Here is a 16,712-nt window from a genome sequence, read left to right as displayed (position 1 = left end):
GTGCTTTTTCCTAACCAGGGACCTGCTGGGCTGGGCAAGAGGAGATCACACAAGGCCCCCAGTCCACCTCCTCCATCCACCACCTCCAGCTCACTGCTGGCAGGGAGCATTCATTCAGCACACCCCCGGTCACACTGACCTTCTGCTTTGCAGAAGTACATTTTCCCAGCGAGGGGAACTCTGAGTGAGGCAAGCTGCTCTCACTGCTGGGAACAAGACAGTCTGTGTGCAAGAGCTGATGCCAAATAACTCACCCCTAAGGACAGAAGGCTGCGAGCCGACCTTTGAGCGAGCAGCACCTGCTGGCATTGCTACAGCTGTTGTGAATATTGCATTAGCTGCTGCAGCGACTGCTTCCCAATCCAGCAACCCCAGCCCAGCTGCATGCAGCACAGCATCCCCAGTGCTGGCTGCTTCAAGGAGGAGGGCGGATGCTGCAGGAAACGCAGCCTCAGTGCTGGAGGAAAGAGTTGCATGGTTTTGCAAGGCAGCAGCAAGTGAGGCTGTGCACTCTACAGGAAGCACTGCACTTACTCACCGGTCACATGGCACTTCACAGGAGGAAGGGTAAGCTCTGAGTGTCAGGCAAGTTCCCACAGGGACACTGTGTCAGCCTCAATCCCTCTGCTTTTATGCTCAGTGCAGAGCTGAGCCTGTTTGCTCAGCAGGTGAGAAAACATTGCACCGTTTTTGTGTGAAACACTCGAAGTTGCACCCCAGCACCTTCTCACATATGAAGCTAGAACGGAATCCCCGAATTCTGTGGGTTCAGTGCTGCCGTGCAGTGCAATTCTCAACCTTGAAACTGCCCCAACTTACCCAAGGGGAGCACATCACAGCAACAGGAGGAACAGTGACCCTAAGCACTCCCCACGTGCTGACACGCAGAAGGGCAGAGACGCAGTGGCAGGAGCACACAGCTCCTCCATACCACACACCAACAGCTCTGGCACAGCCATGCCTGGGAGCTGCTCATCCTCCCACCCCATGCGCTCACTGCAACTGCTTTGTGCCCCTCATTTTCCTCTGATTCTGTAGGAACTCGCCGTTCTGCATCTGGGCTGGGAGAGCACAGTGCTGCCTACAGCCAGAGGCGTTCCTCCATCATTCAGCACTGAGCAGGAGTTGGTCCAGGGGGGGCTCAGTAGCCCTGTTCCTTGCAGTAGGCAGCAGTAACCTCCCCCCCCTCCCCCCCCAAAGAACTCCACTTCCTGCAGCCATCAGCAGATGCACGCCAAGTTCTTATCAGAATGAAGGACGTTGTGCAACAGATTCACCCCACTTCTGCCAGTTAAGGGACACCAAACTGCTTTCTGCACATCACCAGGTGCAGAAATCCAGCAGCCTTACACCCAAACAGGGAAATTGAACCTGAACTGTGCAGCCTCCAGCACGAGGCTCCTGCTCTCCTTGCTGGGTTCACACACAGATGTTTTACCCCATTATCTTGGATTCCTGAAGGCTTTACCCAAACCCCTCCTGGTGCCACCATCAGCTGCTCAAGCAGGGAAGGCATAGCACACCCAGCATACCTGAAGCCCTGGCACTGCCCCAGCACAGGCCATAGAACAGGGCAGCCATTCCCTGGGCTGTGCATGACTCGGCCCTGAGTCAGCAGCTCCACAGCCCATCCCACCCAGGCAGCCCCATCCCACCACCCAGCTCTTTGCACTGCCAATCCCTGTAACAGCACAGATCAGCCCTGCTGTAACTGAGACGGACCCAAAAAACAACCCTCTGCCCACTGACCCCTGTGGGACAGAGCTGCCACCCCTCCCTGCCACCCCACAGTCCAAAGTCACCACCATCCTCCCACCCCACAGGCAACGAGTGAGTGGTTCAGGAAAACACAAAGTTTAATGTCTCTGGCCGTCTCAATTCAATGCCATCCCACCATGGGGTGGGACCCCATTCCCTGTTTTATAGCCCTGGCTTTGCCCGGAGGCTCCTCATCCCCACCGGGCTCATCCTCAGCTCCCTCGGGGTGCCTCCATGGGATGCTGTTGGCTCACTCATCCCGGTGGCTCAGGACACAGCTGCAGCTGACATCCGACGTCGCAGCGATGAGCGTGGCTACATTCAACAGTTCTTCAACTGGCAGCTTTAGCTACTAGAGAAGGACATAAAGCTTGCCACTGAAGAACTGCTGCCGGGCAGCCAGGAGCAGGCAGAGGAGCAGCAGCTGTGGAGGAAACAACACATCAGAGCCAGCACACAGCACTGCCTGCACCAAATGTACCCTCCCAGTGCCCTCCAAAGCCAGGGCTGACATCCCATGGGGGTACAACAGCCCAGGGAACGCGGGGGCAGCTCCATCCCTCCCTTCCCCACAGCCAGGTGCCACAGAGCAATCCCCTTTACCACACAGGGAACCAAGGCCGTTCCAGCTGGAAAACACCAGATAAGAAGCCCGGATCATAGAGGCTGCCACAGAGATGGGGCTGTGAGGTTCTGCGGGGAGGATGGGGTGGGTATGGTGTTTCCCAGGCTCTCACCTCCAGCACCGTGCTGGCAGGGTCCCACCAGGCCAGAGGCCAGCAGCATTCAGCCAAGGGAGAGATTTGGTGCCAAAGGAGCACCGGGGGAACATGGGGAACTTCGGAGTCACCCAGGGGGTGCGTTGGGCCCCAATTCTTCTCTCTTCCAAACGGGAAAATCCCTTTTTTCCCCTCACTTTGTCTGAACTATAGGGCAAGCTCTGGGAATCCCCTAAGCAACAGGAGGGCAGTCAGCCCCAGTTTGAGGATAACCGGGCTTAAATGGGGGGCAGCACACGGGGAACACCCCCCAGCATCCTCCCACCAATGTACCCCCCCAAAAAACGTCCCGGGGTTCCCCACGGGGTCGGGGTGTCCCGGGTGGGGGCGGCGGGGCCGCGGGGATGCCGCGCATTCCTGGCGTGCCGGGTACATCTGGTCCGGATTCCAGCGCCGGTCCCGGCCCTGCTCCACCCCCGCTGGGCCGTGAATCAGCACCCGGGAGGGGCCCCGCCGGCACCGGAGGGGGAGGCTCTGCCGGTAACGGGAGGAAACTCCCAGCCCAGGAGGGGGCTCAGCAGGGTTCGCCCCATCTGTAATCCCCACCGTACCCCCAGCGGGTGCCCAGCTCCGATTTCACCGGGCCACCCAAGCCCAGTGAAGACAATCCCCGCAGCCAGGACAGCTTTGCCACCCGCCCTACGGGGAACCCGGTTCCCTCCTCACCTCCCCTCCCCTCCCCTCCCCCGGGAACCCCACGGTCCCCTCTGCCCCCCGGGATGCTCCGCTCGGTGTCCGCCCGAGGAGCGGCCCCGGGTCAAAGTCTGCCCCGCCCGAACCCGGACTGAAGGTCACCCCCGGGGGCGGCCACCGCCCGGCGCGGGGCGGCCCCGACCACAGCCCCGCCCGCCCTACCGGGACCCCCCGCAGAGATAACCGCGCCCCCCCGCACCGACGTGGGGACGGCACCCGCACAGCCCTACATAGAACCGAACCCCATCGAACCCCCACGCTGCACCCCGGGCAAAGGTGACCTTTCCTAGGGAACAGAACGGGGCACAGAAAGCCTATCATGCCCCGGCTCCGTACAGCGCTCCCCGCGGTGCCGCTGGACCCACCTGTGCGGAGCGGCCCAGCCCGGTACCGGCACACAGCGGCCCGGCCCAGCCCGGCCCCGCCGCTCCCCCCACCGCACAGCACCGCACCGCCGCCGCCGGCTCCCGTCTCGGATCAGCTGGCGGAGTCATGACGCAGCCACCCACCGGCCCCGCCCTTAACCAATCACCGCCCGGCACACCGCTCCCACCTCCTCCACTATCCCTGCCAATAGGCAAGGCGTTTAATCCGACACTCAGCCAATAAGGAGAGAGAATCGGCAGTCCGCCCCGCCCACTCCACTGGGCGCTGGCCTGCGGTTGCCTAGGGAACCGACAGCCCCTCCCCGCCGCGCGGCATGCCGGGATGTGTAGTGCGGCGCGGCGCTCCCGGCATGCCCCGCGTGCTGTGAGTTGGCATTTTCCAGGGGGTGAGGAGGCGGCGGGGAGGGGGGGGGGTCTTAAAGGACCCGGCCCCGGCGGGGTGCGGAGCTGGTATTGGGCCGCCCCCTCCCTCCCGGGGCGGCACCGCCTGCGCCTTTTAGCGCTCGCGCTGGTGACACAGCCACGATTCCGAGAAGTTGCTCCAAGTCGACGGCCAATCAGAAGTGAGCGCACGGCCCGCACACCAATGGGAGCTCGTGGGGGGCGGGGCTTCGGGAACCCGCCTGACCTCGGAGGCTGGCAGCGCCGCGCGATGACTGGGCAACTTCCTTAAAGGGGCCGCGCCCCGAAGCTGGGGGTGCTGTGCGGGCGGCGCCGCGGTGCCCCTTTAAGGCAGTTTCCTGCCCTTCGCCCCAGTAACAGCTGATTGCAATGGAAGGGGGGTGGGGAGCCAATACGCTCCTTCCACGTCCCGCCCACGTGACTCCCACGCGCGACATGCGGCGGGAACCTCTCGCGGCCTTAAAGGGGCCGCGCGGGGAAAAGCTAGGGCTGATGCCGGCTGTCGGATGCCTTTAGCAGCCTCGAACACCCGGAGGGAGCGGGCTGCTGGAACGTGTCCAACCCGGGGGCACCCCGGAGATAAGGGTGAGGACTAGGATCGGGGCCACGCAGCACCCGGTCAGAACCAGCTCCGCAGCGTTCCCCCCGGCGGTGTTCGGGGCACGGACCTCAGGGCAGGGGGCTCGGGGCCGCCCCGCACTCACCTGCCGCCGGTGGGGTCCACCCGCCGCCTCCCCCCTGCGCGCCCCCTTTAAGGCCGCTGCCCGCCGGCGCGCCTCTCCCCGCTCCAGCTGACGGCTCGCGGCGCTCTGACGTCACCGTGACCTCAGCCGCCGCGCGGGGCCCCGCCGCTCTGCCCATGTACGGGCACCGCGCCCCGGCCCCGCTCCCCCCCACCGACGGCGGCGGCTCCGCAGGCGGTGACCGCTGGAGGGAGCCCGGCCCCGCGCCCGGCCCCGAGCGGGGCTCCCCCCGGGGCTGTTTCCGTGCTCCTGAGCCGAGCCCGGTACGGGGCGTGCGGGGGGTACGGGCGGGCACATGGTGCGGTGGCGGCCGCATGTGATTGCCGTCACCTGACCAACATGGCCGCGGGGCCGCTGCCAGGTAACGGTGCGGGACTCCCCGGCGGCGGCGGAGCCCGGAGATGCGGAGGAGCTCCGGGAGCGGCTTTGTGCCCGGCTCCGGCATGCGGCTGCCTCTCCCCGTGGGCCCTTTCCCCAGGGGGCTCCTTCGGTGTCTGCTGTGTCTCCTCTGCGTCCCTTCCCAAATCCCCCAGATACGGTGCTTTGGGCCACTTGTAGGGGGCAGGAGGGCAGCGAGAGCCTCCCCGGCATCCTGTCCACCACCCTAATGCTGCCAAGGTCCTGTGGTTTGCTCATCCTCTCCTGATCTCCATCTGAGCCTCCCCTGCCCGCCCCATCCACCACTGTTAATGCTGCCAAAGCCCTGTAGCGTCCCCATCCCCTCCTGACCCCCTTCTAACAACACAGCGTTTGGGTGGGATGGGAATTTCCCCTTTCCAGAGTGAAATTTGGGGTTTTATGGGGTCGGTGATGCAATCCTCCGCTTACCCCCCCCTGTGGTTTTTTTGGGCTTCCCCTCTTCAGGAGCCACCATGGATGCCCTCCTGCGCAGCGTGGAGAAGGACCTGAGCATCGACCGCTGGCAGCTGGCAGCCGCCTCCGAAGGCACCCACGTCACCGCTCTGGTCCCACACAAATGGTTGGCCAACCTGCGGGAACGCCGGGCGCTGCCCGCTCTCTGCCCACGTCCGGAGGGGCTGAGCGAGGTGGAAGTGAGGACGTTCCTGCAGCGCTCCGTGCAGAAGCTGCCGGCAGGATGGACCCGGGTGGAGATCCACGGGTTGCGCAAGGAACGGCTGATGCGGCCCCTCCGTGTGCCGCCTGCTGCGGACCCGCGGGGCGGCAGCGCCGAGACCCTGCACGGCTTCATGCAGCGCGTGGCATCGCAGAATTACCGCAACCTGTGGGGCCGGGCTCACTGCCTCTACGTGCGGCCCTACCGGCACGCTCACGCACCGCCCGCCGTGCCGGTGTTGGATGCGCTCCGAGCGGCCCTGCAGAAAGCGTACGGCTGTCCCATCCTCCAGGTGGGCAGAAGCGTGCCTTGTGCTTCCCCGGCCAAGGCGGTATCCTCTGTGCCCTCCTCCTGCCCCAATGTGCTGCAAGCAGAAGCTCTGCTGGAGTCGGCTGAGATGCTCTATGTTATCTATCCCTACGTCCAGTACTGCTTGCATGACATTGTGACTTTCAGCCCAGCGAAGCTCACCAACAGCCATGCCAAAATCCTCTTCTTGCTCTTTCACGTGCTGCAGGCCATGAGGGCATGTCACCAGGCAGGGCTGGCTTGCGGGGCATTCTCCCTTCGCGACGTGGCTGTGGATGAGAAACTCTGCAGCCGGCTCCGGGTCAACTTCAGGGAGTATGAAGGTCCCAGGAAGGAGGAAACAAATGCAGAAGCCAATCTGGAACGAGTGAATGAGCAAAGCGGTGCTGGGATGCGAGGGGACACGGCGAGGTGCTCCACCTGCCAGCAGGAGCTGCGGGACCTGGTGCTGCAGTGGGTGCATGGCCGGGTCAGCAACTTTGACTACCTTATGCGTTTGAACAGTTTGGCTGGGAGGAGAATGGGAGACCCCAATTATCACCCGGTTCTTCCATGGGTGGTGGACTTCACAACCAAAAATGGCAAATTCAGGGACCTCAGGAAATCCAAATTTCGTCTCAATAAGGGAGACAAGCAACTGGATTTCACCTATGAGATGACCAAGCAAGCGTTTGTTGCTGGTGGGTCAAGTGGGGAGCAGCTCCATGTCCCCCACCACATCTCTGATGTCCTTTCGGATATCACCTACTACGTGTACACAGCTCGCAGGACACCCAAGTCAGTGCTGTGCTGTCATGTGAGATCCCAGTGGGAGCCCAATGAGTATCCAGCTAGCATGGAACGCATGCAGAGCTGGACCCCAGATGAGTGTATCCCAGAGTTCTATACAGACCCATCCATCTTCAGATCCATCCATCCTGACATGCCTGACCTGGACGTGCCGTCGTGGTGCAGCTCCTACGAGGAGTTCATCGAAGTCCACCGCATGCTGCTCGAGAGTCGGGAAGTATCTCAGGACCTCCATCACTGGATCGATCTCACTTTCGGGTACAAGCTGCAAGGGAAGGATGCTGTCAAGGAGAAGAATGTCTGCCTCCATCTGGTAGACAACCACACGCATCTGACGACTTATGGGGTTGTGCAGCTCTTTGACCAGCCGCATCCCAGGCGCATGGTGGGACCTGCCTACACTCCTGCTGAAGCTCCTGCCATTGCTCGGCCTCTCCTCCAGAATATCAAAGAGACTGTGATTTTGGAGGACATCCAGTGCCCCGTGACTGATGCAGTTAATGGGCTGGTCCTGGAGGCTACTCCTACTGAAACCACTTGGTCTGGGGAGAAACCCATTGCTGGTGAAGATGATTTAGAGCAAGGCACGGAAGCACTGGATTCCATTTCTGTGAGTAGCAGAGCTCCTGATCAGCCCAGCAGCTCTTCAGCACAGCCCTCCGTCATCCCTGTTTATCCCACTGAAGGTAAAGCCTCGGGTGCCCGACCCCTCCGTCGGAGCAAGGCGGGTGCTGCAGATCAGGCAGACAGGGATGACATGAAGATCGCGCTCCCTGAAGGCTTCAATCCGCTCCAGGCCTTGGAAGAACTGGAGAAACTGGACAATTTCCTGGTTAAAGGCTTGAGCAGCGATATGCAGCTGATGGAGCAGCCTGGGGAAGAGCCCCTGCTGGGTCTCTCTGACCTCTTCCAGAGGGATATGCAAGCACTGGGTATTCTGATTGCTGAAATAATCTTTGCACCGAGGATCCGTCCTTCAAAGCCTGACGCGTCCCTGCTGGAGCGGTTCCTGATGGTGCGTAACCTGTGCCGCTACCACCCCAAGGAGATCCCAGCCCCTCTGCAGCATGTGCTGCACATCCTGCTGCAGCTCAGCGTGCCGGTGGAGAAGCTTCTAAAGACCAGGTTGGGCAAGGACACTGTACAGCTGTTTGAATACAAACCCATTTCCCAGGGCCTCCCCCCACCTTGTCCCACGCAGCTCCTCAGTCCCTTCAGTTCTATCGTTCCCTTCCCCACATACTTCCCAGCTCTGCACAAATTCATTTTCACCTATCAGGCGAAGAAGATAGAAGATGAAGGTCAGGGCCGGGAGCTTGTTTTCCAGCTGTGGCAGCAGCTGGAAGGGATTCTTTCTGAAATCACTCCTGAAGGCTTGGAGATTCTTCTGCCCTTCATATTATCTCTGATGTCTGAGGAGAACACCGCTGTCTACGCGGCTTGGTATCTCTTTGAACCTATAGCTAAATCCCTAGGTCCAAAGAATGCCAACAAATACCTCCTGAAGCCATTGATCGGAGCCTATGAGACCCCCTGCTCCCGACACGGCCGGTTCTACCTGTACACGGACTGCTTTGTGGCCCAGCTCATCGTGCGCCTGGGGCTGCAGTCCTTCATCCTGAACCTGCTGCCCCACATCCTGCAGATTCTTGTTGGCATCGAGAGCTCACGGGAGGAGAGCAAATCCCTCCTCGGTGCGGCTGAAGATGATGAAAGCGGAGGGGGCAGCCCCATGTCGTGCGTGTTCGGGGAGGAGATCAAAATGGATGTGGAGCACAGCTCCGCCGCACTTGACCTTCTTGATTATACCTCCGGGGTCAGCTTCCACGACCAGGCCTACCTGCCTGAGAGCGAGGACTTCCAGAGTGGTCTCTACGTCGGGGAGTCCCTGCAGCCCCAGGAGCAGGAGTCGCTCAGCCTGGGGCGACTGAGTGATAAAAGCAGTGCTAGCGAGGTGTCGCTGGGAGAGGACAGACCTGCAGACGGGGACTCACAGAAGGACAAGAGCAGCCTGAAGTCAGTGGACAGCAGCCAGGACCTGAAACAGAGTGAGGATTCGGAGGAGGAGGAAGAGGAGCATGAAGAAGAGGAGCACGGTGACACTGGGGCTGACGCAGAGCAGGCAGGGGCCGTGGATGTTGGTGTCTCGGTGGATGCTGGCACCTCTGTGGACGTCAGCATGGCTGATGACGGCAGTGAGCCAGAGGATGGAGAGGGAGAGGAACTGCCAGATCACTTGGATGACAAAGAGCAGACAATACTCCTGGGTAAGGCCCTGCGAGTGTTTTGCTTTTCTGCTGGGTGTGGTAAAGAGGACTGGGAAAAGTGAAGAGCCAGACATGTGGGGGAAGAAGTGGATCCAGGTTTGGGGGGGTGTCTATAGAGTCCCATCTTGGGGACAGCAGTGAAACCAGCATAAAAGGTCCAATCCTCAGTAAAGAGTGCAGGCTTTACATGGCTGCAGGGCTGCTGTAGGGTGAGAGCACAGCTGTCTTCAGTTTGCCAACAAAGCAGAGACCCAGCGAGCTGCCCGCGGGGCAGGCAGGGTCTGGGAAGCAGCGGGCAGCAGCTAATCTGCACCGTGCCAGGCTGTTGTCCTTGCGACTGGTTTTGTTTTGCAGACACAGCCTGTAAGATGGTGAGGTGGCTCTCGGCCAAGCTGGGCCCCACTGTCACATCCCGCTTCATCGCCAGGAACCTGCTCCGTCTGCTCACGTCCTGCTACGTCGGTAATGTCTGCTCCTGGGGTGGCTGTGCTGGGTGCCTCCTGGCTGCTGCTTCAGCTCTTGCTGTTGACTCCTTGCAGGCCCCACCAGGCAGCAGTTTGTACCCAGCAACGATGAGAACGGCCCCCTGAGCACAGGGAACATCTACCAAAAGCGCCCGGTGCTGGGAGATCAGGTGTCCAAGCCGGTGCTGGCTTGTCTTCTGCACGTGGCATACCTGTATGGAGAGCCCGTCCTCACCTACCAGTACCTGCCCTACATCAGTTACCTGGTTAGTGTGAGCTCTTCTCCTCTTTCTGTGCCCGTTGGCATGTGTGATCCTGGAGAAAAACTGTGCTTTGCAGGGCAGCTGGCGTGGGGTGGGCTGGTGACCGTGGGCAGTCAGAGCAGCTCAGGCTGCTGGAGCAAGCAGGGTTAGATGTGGGTAGATGGGACAGGCTGGGAGAGGTTAAAGGAGGGTTTTCAACTGTATTTAAAAAAAAAAGAAAAAATACTGGCAAGGTTTACAATTTTTTCAGCTTGAAATTCTTTGCTGAATAGCGAGAAGAAAATGTGTGCAATGCAGCTGGTTGAAAAACAAACTGATTTTTCATTAAAAAATTTTTTTGAGTGTTTTTAACAGGCTTTTTTTTGTTGTTTTTTTTTTTTGCATTGCTCCTTTTTAGCGATTGCAAACGCTTTGGTTGCTGACGCTTGTTTAAATGTGGGGGGAAAAAAAAAAACCCAACACACTTCAATAGCTTTTTGATCATTTAAAACTTCGAAGGAAAAAGGCCACAGCTGTTCGTTTAAAGAAAACAAAAAAAAGCACTGTCAGTTTTTCCAGTGTGGAAGGGGAGACTTTTGATGGGGTGGGGGAAAAAATCCCATTTATTTTTTCAGCAGGATCCCTCTCCACCCAGTTGCAATGGTAGCTGCAGCTGTTGTGCTTTGCTTTACTCAAGTTGTTGCTTGGGGGTGATGGGGGGTTAATGCTCCTGTGAATAGCATTTGGCAACCTGAGACGAGAGCGATGAAGCTGGAGGATCGCAGATAGGATAAAGCCAGTCCTTCTTGGAGCATTTGGCAGAGTGGATATTTTGCGAGGGGAAGAGCCTCTGTGATGAGCTGGAAGATGGCAGGTGTACAAGAAATAGAGAGGAAATGGGGAGTTGTTTGTGGCTTTTGTTATTGGCACTCTTTTCTTGGGTGTTTGGTTTGTTGAGGAGTTAGGGATGAGGACAACGCAGACAAATGTTCTGGTCTGATATTGTGAACTGTTGGGCATCGCTGTCATCAGTGGTGGATCTCAACCAAGGAAAAGAATGTGCTCCTGGCTCACAAAGTTCTTAGCACCTGGATTTCCAGAAGTTTGGTACGTTTGCCCAGACTTTGCCTTGGATATTTCATGCAAGGACTGTTCCTCAGCAATCTGTGCGTCAGGGTTACCGTAGCACGCGATGAAGGCATTCATTCTTGCAGCGAGGCACTCATGTGTCATAGGTTTGCTCTGTTCCTGTGTTGTCCAGGCTGGTGGTGGTGCTCTGGGCTGGTCCAGGATTGTCTATGAATTTCTCAACTGCAGGAACAGCCTGCAGAGAGACTCCCCCAGATTGTGCATGTGATCTGTAATTCAGCTCTCTCCACGCTCCTTCTTTTGTCCTGACATCCATCCATCGGTTCGGGCTCATCCTTTGAGTGCAAGCCTTGAGTTGCTTCCTTGGGTTCCTCTCCCATTACCACTGCCATGCTGGATTTTGAGTCTGAGCTCAGATGATCCTGGAACTTGTTTTGCAGGTTGCACCTGGTGGTGGGTCCAGCGGCGGCCGGCTGAACAGCCGTAAGGAGGCAGGGCTGCTGGCTGCTGTGACACTGACACAGAAGATCGTGGTGTGTCTGTCAGACACCACACTCATGGATATTCTCCCCAAGATCAGCCAGGAGGTGCTGCTCCCTGTCCTGGGCTTCCTCACCTCCCTGTCTGTCGGGTGAGTGCTGCACTTGGCTGTGCCTTCAGCCCCACTTTGCACAAGTTTGCTTGCACCCAGATGAGCGTGTCCTTGCTCTGGGATATGGTTCATTTGTAGAGCCTGTGCTGCTCAAGACCTTCTGATAATGCCAGGAAACACAAAGCAGGAGGCAGAGGAGGGAAAAAGGGATGTGTGTAGGGCAAGCTGGTAATGGATATGTGTATAGCAAGCTGGTAATGGATGTTGTCTTCAGTTTCCCCAGTGGTGCCCAGGCCCGTGTTGTCCTGTGCGTTAAGACAATCAGCCTAATTGCCTTGATCTGCCTGCGGATCGGGCAGGAGATGGTGCAGCAGCACTTGAGTGACACGGTGAGAAACTTCTTTGGAGCGTTCTCACTGCTGCAGGAGCTGCAGGACCAGGTCAGTGAGATGCACAGGGTGCTCCTGCCACATCCCAGCACACGGCCGCAGAAATGTGGTGGGCATACCTGCTGCATACACCAGCATTGGTATCAGCAATGCCCAGCCCAGGCTGTGCTTGTGTAATGATGTGGTTTGAGCATCTGATCTTGGGAATATTCCTGTTTTCTCCTGACCAGGGATTGACAGTGGAGTCGCTGAGCGGCTGCGAGGTGCCGGTGATGGAGGTGCCCCTCAAGGAAGGGAAGCTGCTGGCTCTGGATCCGGCAGTGCTGATGGAGTTACAGAAGGTGTTTAACCCTGAGATGGCCTACATCACCTACATCCCCTTCTCTTGCTTGCTAGGTATGGCTTGGCTACCCTCTTTCTTAGAGCTCCTTGTTCTGTGCGCTCATGCTTGACCTGAACTTGGGAAGTCAAAGGGTGTAAGTTGGCTGGGGAAACCCACAGCTTCTGCATGGTGGTTTGGTCTGCTTGTGGAGTCAGGAAGCCCACTGGGAGTTCAGGCTGCTTTGGCTGGGAGCAGCGTGTGGCTGGCTTGGTGGGAAGTTGTATTCAATGGCCACGTGCTGACCATTGTTCTGTTGTGGGATGATGAGGAGATTCCTTCCCTGGGAGCTATTTTATCTCTTTTTCAGGTGATGTGATCCGGACGGTTGTGCCCAACCACTCGCTGGTTGAGAAGTTGGCCGGTCTCTACCTGGAGAACGTGAACCCAAAGAACCTGCAGGTGGTTGGCCTAGAGCAAGCACCGAGCATGGCAGGCTCAGACCAAGATATGCGAGGGACAGAAGCGTTCTCCAGCCCCCAGGAGGACAGTCACTCTGGTACTTTTGGGAGCGTGCTGGTAGGGAACCGCATCCAAGTTCCTGTGGACACACAGCGCAAGGGCCTGGGCTTACTTCACCTCAGTGCTGGCACTGATGGCTTCATTCCCAGCGCATCCAGTGAGGAAAACACCCTGAAGCATGACCTTCCTCGCAGCACCCACATGCTGTGTGGGAACTGGCTGGCGTATTGGCAGTACGAGATTGGGGTGAGCCAGCATGACCCCCGCTTCCACTTCCATCAGATCAAGCTGCAGAGTTTCTCAGGGCATTCGGGGGCCATCAAGTGCGTGGCACCACTCAGCAGTGAGGATTTCTTTCTTAGTGGCAGCAAGGACAAAACTGTCCGCCTTTGGCCCTTGTACAACTATGGGGACGGTACCAGCGAGGTGCCACCACGGTTCACCTACTCTGAACACAAGAAGTCTGTTTTCTACGTGAGCCAGCTGGAGGCATCGCAGCACGTAGTGAGCTGTGATGGGACTGTGCACATCTGGGACCAGTTCACAGGTAAGCAGGGAAAGGGAAAGGGCAGCCTAGAGTGAACTGGTCCAGTCCTTGTAGACGGGGGGGCCTTAATTCTGATGGCTCCCCACTGTAGGGACTGGAGATCTGCCATATTGCTTCTCCATACATTTACAGCTCTTATCATCTTTCTCGTGTATTCACAGGCAAACTTATCCGGACTTTTGATGAGTTAGATAGCAAAGCCCCCATCACAGCTGTGACCACCATGCCACCTCCTTATCACAGCATTTCTGTGGCCAGTGCAGACTCTGTGCTGCGTTTCATTGACCACAGGAAGCCAGGATTACAGGTATGGAGGCTGTTTTGCAAGCCACATTCCTTCGGGCTCCCCTGTGGCATTTGTGTGCTTAATAATACAATTGTGGCTGATCCAAAGCCAGATGTGATGGCTCCATGAAAGCCTGCTGTGCCCTAGAGTCTTATATCTTATAAGTGCTGGATCCCCTAAGATTTCAGCCCACTGGTAGCTGGATTCTCTCTCTGTCTTGCAGCATGAGTTTCGCTTGGCCAGCGGGGTGAATGCTGGGCTGATCCGCTGCTTGGCTGTCAGCCCCAGCGGGCGCAGCGTTATGGCTGGCTTCTCTTCTGGTTTCATCGTGCTGCTGGACACCAGGACGGGACTCATCATGCGGGGCTGGCCTGCCCACGAGGGAGACATCCTGCAGATCAAGGTGAGTGGTTCAGCAGGGATCGGGGCGGGGGGCTGCTTCCTGGGCCTTGCTGATCCTTCTGACATGTGCTGCTTGGCAGAGCTTATCGGTCCATCCTGTGGAGCTCAGGGCTTTCCTCCATTCTTTGCTGTGTCTCTAAGTGTCTGCTCAGGCTCTCATGCCCCGTGGCTCATGCTATGAGCAGATGCTCTCGGTGCAACCTGTGCTGGACAGAGAAAGCCCTCCCAAGCATCTGCAGGTCTGCAGCACGGGCAGGGAGTAGCCACGTGTCCTGGTGGAGGCTTTCTCCTTGGGGCTGTCAGCTCCCTGTGGGGAGCATCACTCTAATGAATAACTCTTGTCCATATTTACCCACTCGGGGAGCAGTGGTTTGGGCTCGTGTCCTCGACCCAGTGCAGTTTAAACAAAGTTCAGCGGAGTGGGTTGTTTACTCTCTCACTAGCTCTGCTAATAAGCATGCCAGGCTTCTGTCTTCAGCAGTGTTTTCTGCTTAGCTCCCAGGTTCCTTGTCCATGAGGAGGAAAATAACATGGCAGGTGGCTTAATGGAGAGGGATGCCATGCAATAATCTCTACCTGCTGCGGTAGTAACAGGTGATAAAATCAGAGGAATATCAGCAACTTGTTGAGAAAAGCTGCAGCCCATCTCCTGAACACTTTGAATAGTGCTGGAGGAGGTGAACAGCAACCAGAGTCCTGTAGTTTGTGGTGTCCACCTGCATGCCTTGTTAATGCTGTTTAGTACAAGCCAGCTGCTTGGAAATGGCTGGGGCTGTCCTAGAGGATTGCACTGGGGACTGCTGGACTATTGGCAGCTACCTGCTTATCTCATGTCCAGGGTGAGCTTAGGGGTTTTTACTGTAAGAACGTTGATTAAGTGTCTCTCCTTCTCCTACAGGCCGCAGAGGGCAACGTGCTCATCAGCTCTTCTTCAGATCATTCCATGACCGTCTGGAAGGAACTGGAGCAGAAACCACTGCACCACTACAAATCTGCATCCGAACCCATCCATGCATTTGACCTCTACGGCAATGAAGTGGTGACTGGCACCGTGGCCAACAAGATTGGTGTCTACTCCATGCTGGAGTCCTCAGCTCTGCCCATCAGCACAACCAAGCTGAGCTCAGAGAATTTCCGGGGGACTCTGACCAGCCTGGCAGTGCTGCCCATGAAATGCCACCTCCTGCTGGGCTCAGACAATGGTGTGATACGCCTCCTGGCATAGCAACCCCAGCCCAGAAGCTTGTGGCTGTCCCACAGCTTTGGTAGTAGAGCTGAAAGCCAGCAGTGTTGCTGATAGAAGAGCCAGAGTTAGGTGTTTCTGAACGGAGGATGCAGGAGGGAGGTGCACTTGTTAGTGAGCACTCGGTTAAGTATCCCTAACCTCTTTCTCTATCTTAAAGAAAAAAAAAGAAAGCCATAACTGAGAAACCTCCACTGCTGCTGGGAGAAATACTGGGCATTGTAGGTCACTGTCACCCCTGCAGAGAGGTCTGGAGCTTTCCGTACCGTGTGTGCCTGATCCCCAGGGCACTGTGAGCTGCCCTCCAGAGAAACGTGGACCATGGGCTTCCCCCTCCCTTCCGTTAAGGGGTAAGAGGTTGCCCTCAACACAAATAGAAATGTATAGCTACTGCCATCTGCACTTACCCTTCACACTCTGCTCCTGAACCACTGAGTAGTCCTGCAAGGACAGCATTAGTGGGCACTGCCTCCTTTGGAGCTGCGTGCTGCTGGGCACATCCCCTCTGCCACGTGTGGGATCAAAGCCCAGAGGATCCACTCTGTTAACTTTAGGCTCTGCTGTCTGAGTGAGAGCCTGCATAGGAGGAGGAGAGGTTAACTAGAGCTCTTTTGTTGCCTTACTGGCTCCAGAGCAAAGGCAGGAATGCAAGTCAGCCAAGGCACAAACCCCCTATCTGCTGTACTGCTTCATCCTGTGATTTAGGAATGAACTGCAGAAGGGTGGTCTTGAAGGCTGGAACTGGATGCTTCTATCAGGATTTTTGCTTCTGGAGCTGTAAGGTGGGGATGGATTGTTGCTGGTTCCTACCCCAGCTGCACTGCATCTCGTTATTATCAGCAGGTTGAGGAGTGCTCTGTGTGCTATGCATTGGCAGCGTTCCTCAAGAAATTCCCTTTCTCATCCTCTCCACTCTCCTTTGTGCTGATCAGCCTTCTGGGGAAAACAGAACAGCAAAAAGGTCCTCAATTTTACCCCTTCCCACCACAGTTTGAGAACCTGAGATCACAATCCAGAATGGCATTCCTCTGGCCTTCCCTTAGGGACAGCACTGTCTGCTCCCACTCCTGTGTGACCCAAAGGTGAGGAGAGTGCTCTTCGACCCAGCAGCAGGAGCAGTTGCCTCACTTTTCTTGCAGCCCTTTTCCCATCCATCCCTCTTGTTATCAGGGGAGCGGGAAGCTCTTATCTTGAGCAGAGGAGGAGCCTGCCATGATTTGTCCTGAGAGAGGAATGGGGGGCACCCATCCAGCTGCCAGGGAGCTGGGAAGCTGCCCTGTGCTTTCAGGGAGGGGTGTGGTGGTGAGCAGTTGGCCCTGGCTATCCTTCCCCATCCAAGGGAAGCTCCTAGTCCCGTGTTGCCTATTAACCATTTGCAATAGATGTAAATATTGACTTCTAATAAACTCTTTGAAA

At 57.4% G+C, this 16,712-nt stretch overlaps 1 protein-coding gene and 1 long non-coding RNA gene across 4 annotated transcripts; one reads left to right on the top strand and one right to left on the bottom strand.

Moving 5' to 3' along the window:
- Window positions 1-1,838: 1,838 nt before the first annotated feature.
- Window positions 1,839-3,705, bottom strand: LOC128083556 (uncharacterized). The gene is made up of 2 exons (XR_008208120.1): window positions 3,596-3,705; window positions 1,839-2,182 (listed from the first exon to the last, which is right to left on the bottom strand). It is a non-coding gene; the product is annotated as an uncharacterized LOC128083556 (long non-coding RNA).
- A 735-nt stretch (window positions 3,706-4,440) lies between these two features.
- Window positions 4,441-16,707, top strand: WDR81 (WD repeat domain 81). Of its 3 annotated transcripts, none has more exons than XM_052688412.1 (11): window positions 4,441-4,603; window positions 5,626-9,201; window positions 9,556-9,663; window positions 9,741-9,931; window positions 11,437-11,627; window positions 11,863-12,028; window positions 12,208-12,373; window positions 12,667-13,365; window positions 13,527-13,672; window positions 13,875-14,054; window positions 14,952-16,707. In XM_052688412.1, exons 1-11 carry the CDS (start codon window positions 4,525-4,527, stop codon window positions 15,276-15,278), a joined length of 5,829 nt encoding a protein of 1,942 aa, XP_052544372.1. In that variant the 5' UTR covers window positions 4,441-4,524; the 3' UTR covers window positions 15,279-16,707. The 3 variants fall into 3 exon arrangements, with proteins under 3 accessions (XP_052544372.1, XP_052544374.1, XP_052544373.1); XM_052688414.1 differs by lacking the exon at window positions 4,441-4,603 and adding an exon at window positions 4,853-5,024; XM_052688413.1 differs by lacking the exon at window positions 4,441-4,603 and adding an exon at window positions 5,022-5,122.
- The last annotated feature ends 5 nt before the right edge of the window (window positions 16,708-16,712 follow it).

The sequence above is a fragment of the Tympanuchus pallidicinctus genome, unplaced genomic scaffold (assembly GCF_026119805.1).
Source record: "Tympanuchus pallidicinctus isolate F22 unplaced genomic scaffold, pur_lepc_1.0 scaffold24, whole genome shotgun sequence".
NCBI classification, from domain to species: domain Eukaryota; kingdom Metazoa; phylum Chordata; class Aves; order Galliformes; family Phasianidae; genus Tympanuchus; species Tympanuchus pallidicinctus.
The sequence above is the reverse complement of the archived record's forward strand: the minus strand, read 5'-3'. Positions and strand labels throughout refer to the sequence as shown.

Bases quoted from the DNA above. Each gene is read 5' to 3' on its own strand.
- WDR81 (XM_052688412.1), top strand. From the start codon at position 4,525: ATGCCTTTAGCAGCCTCGAACACCCGGAGGGAGCGGGCTGCTGGAACG. The intron at 4,604-5,625 runs GTGAGGACTAGG...TCCCCTCTTCAG, and splicing joins GGGGCACCCCGGAGATAAGG to GAGCCACCATGGATGCCCTC. The intron at 14,055-14,951 runs GTGAGTGGTTCA...CTTCTCCTACAG, and splicing joins GAGACATCCTGCAGATCAAG to GCCGCAGAGGGCAACGTGCT.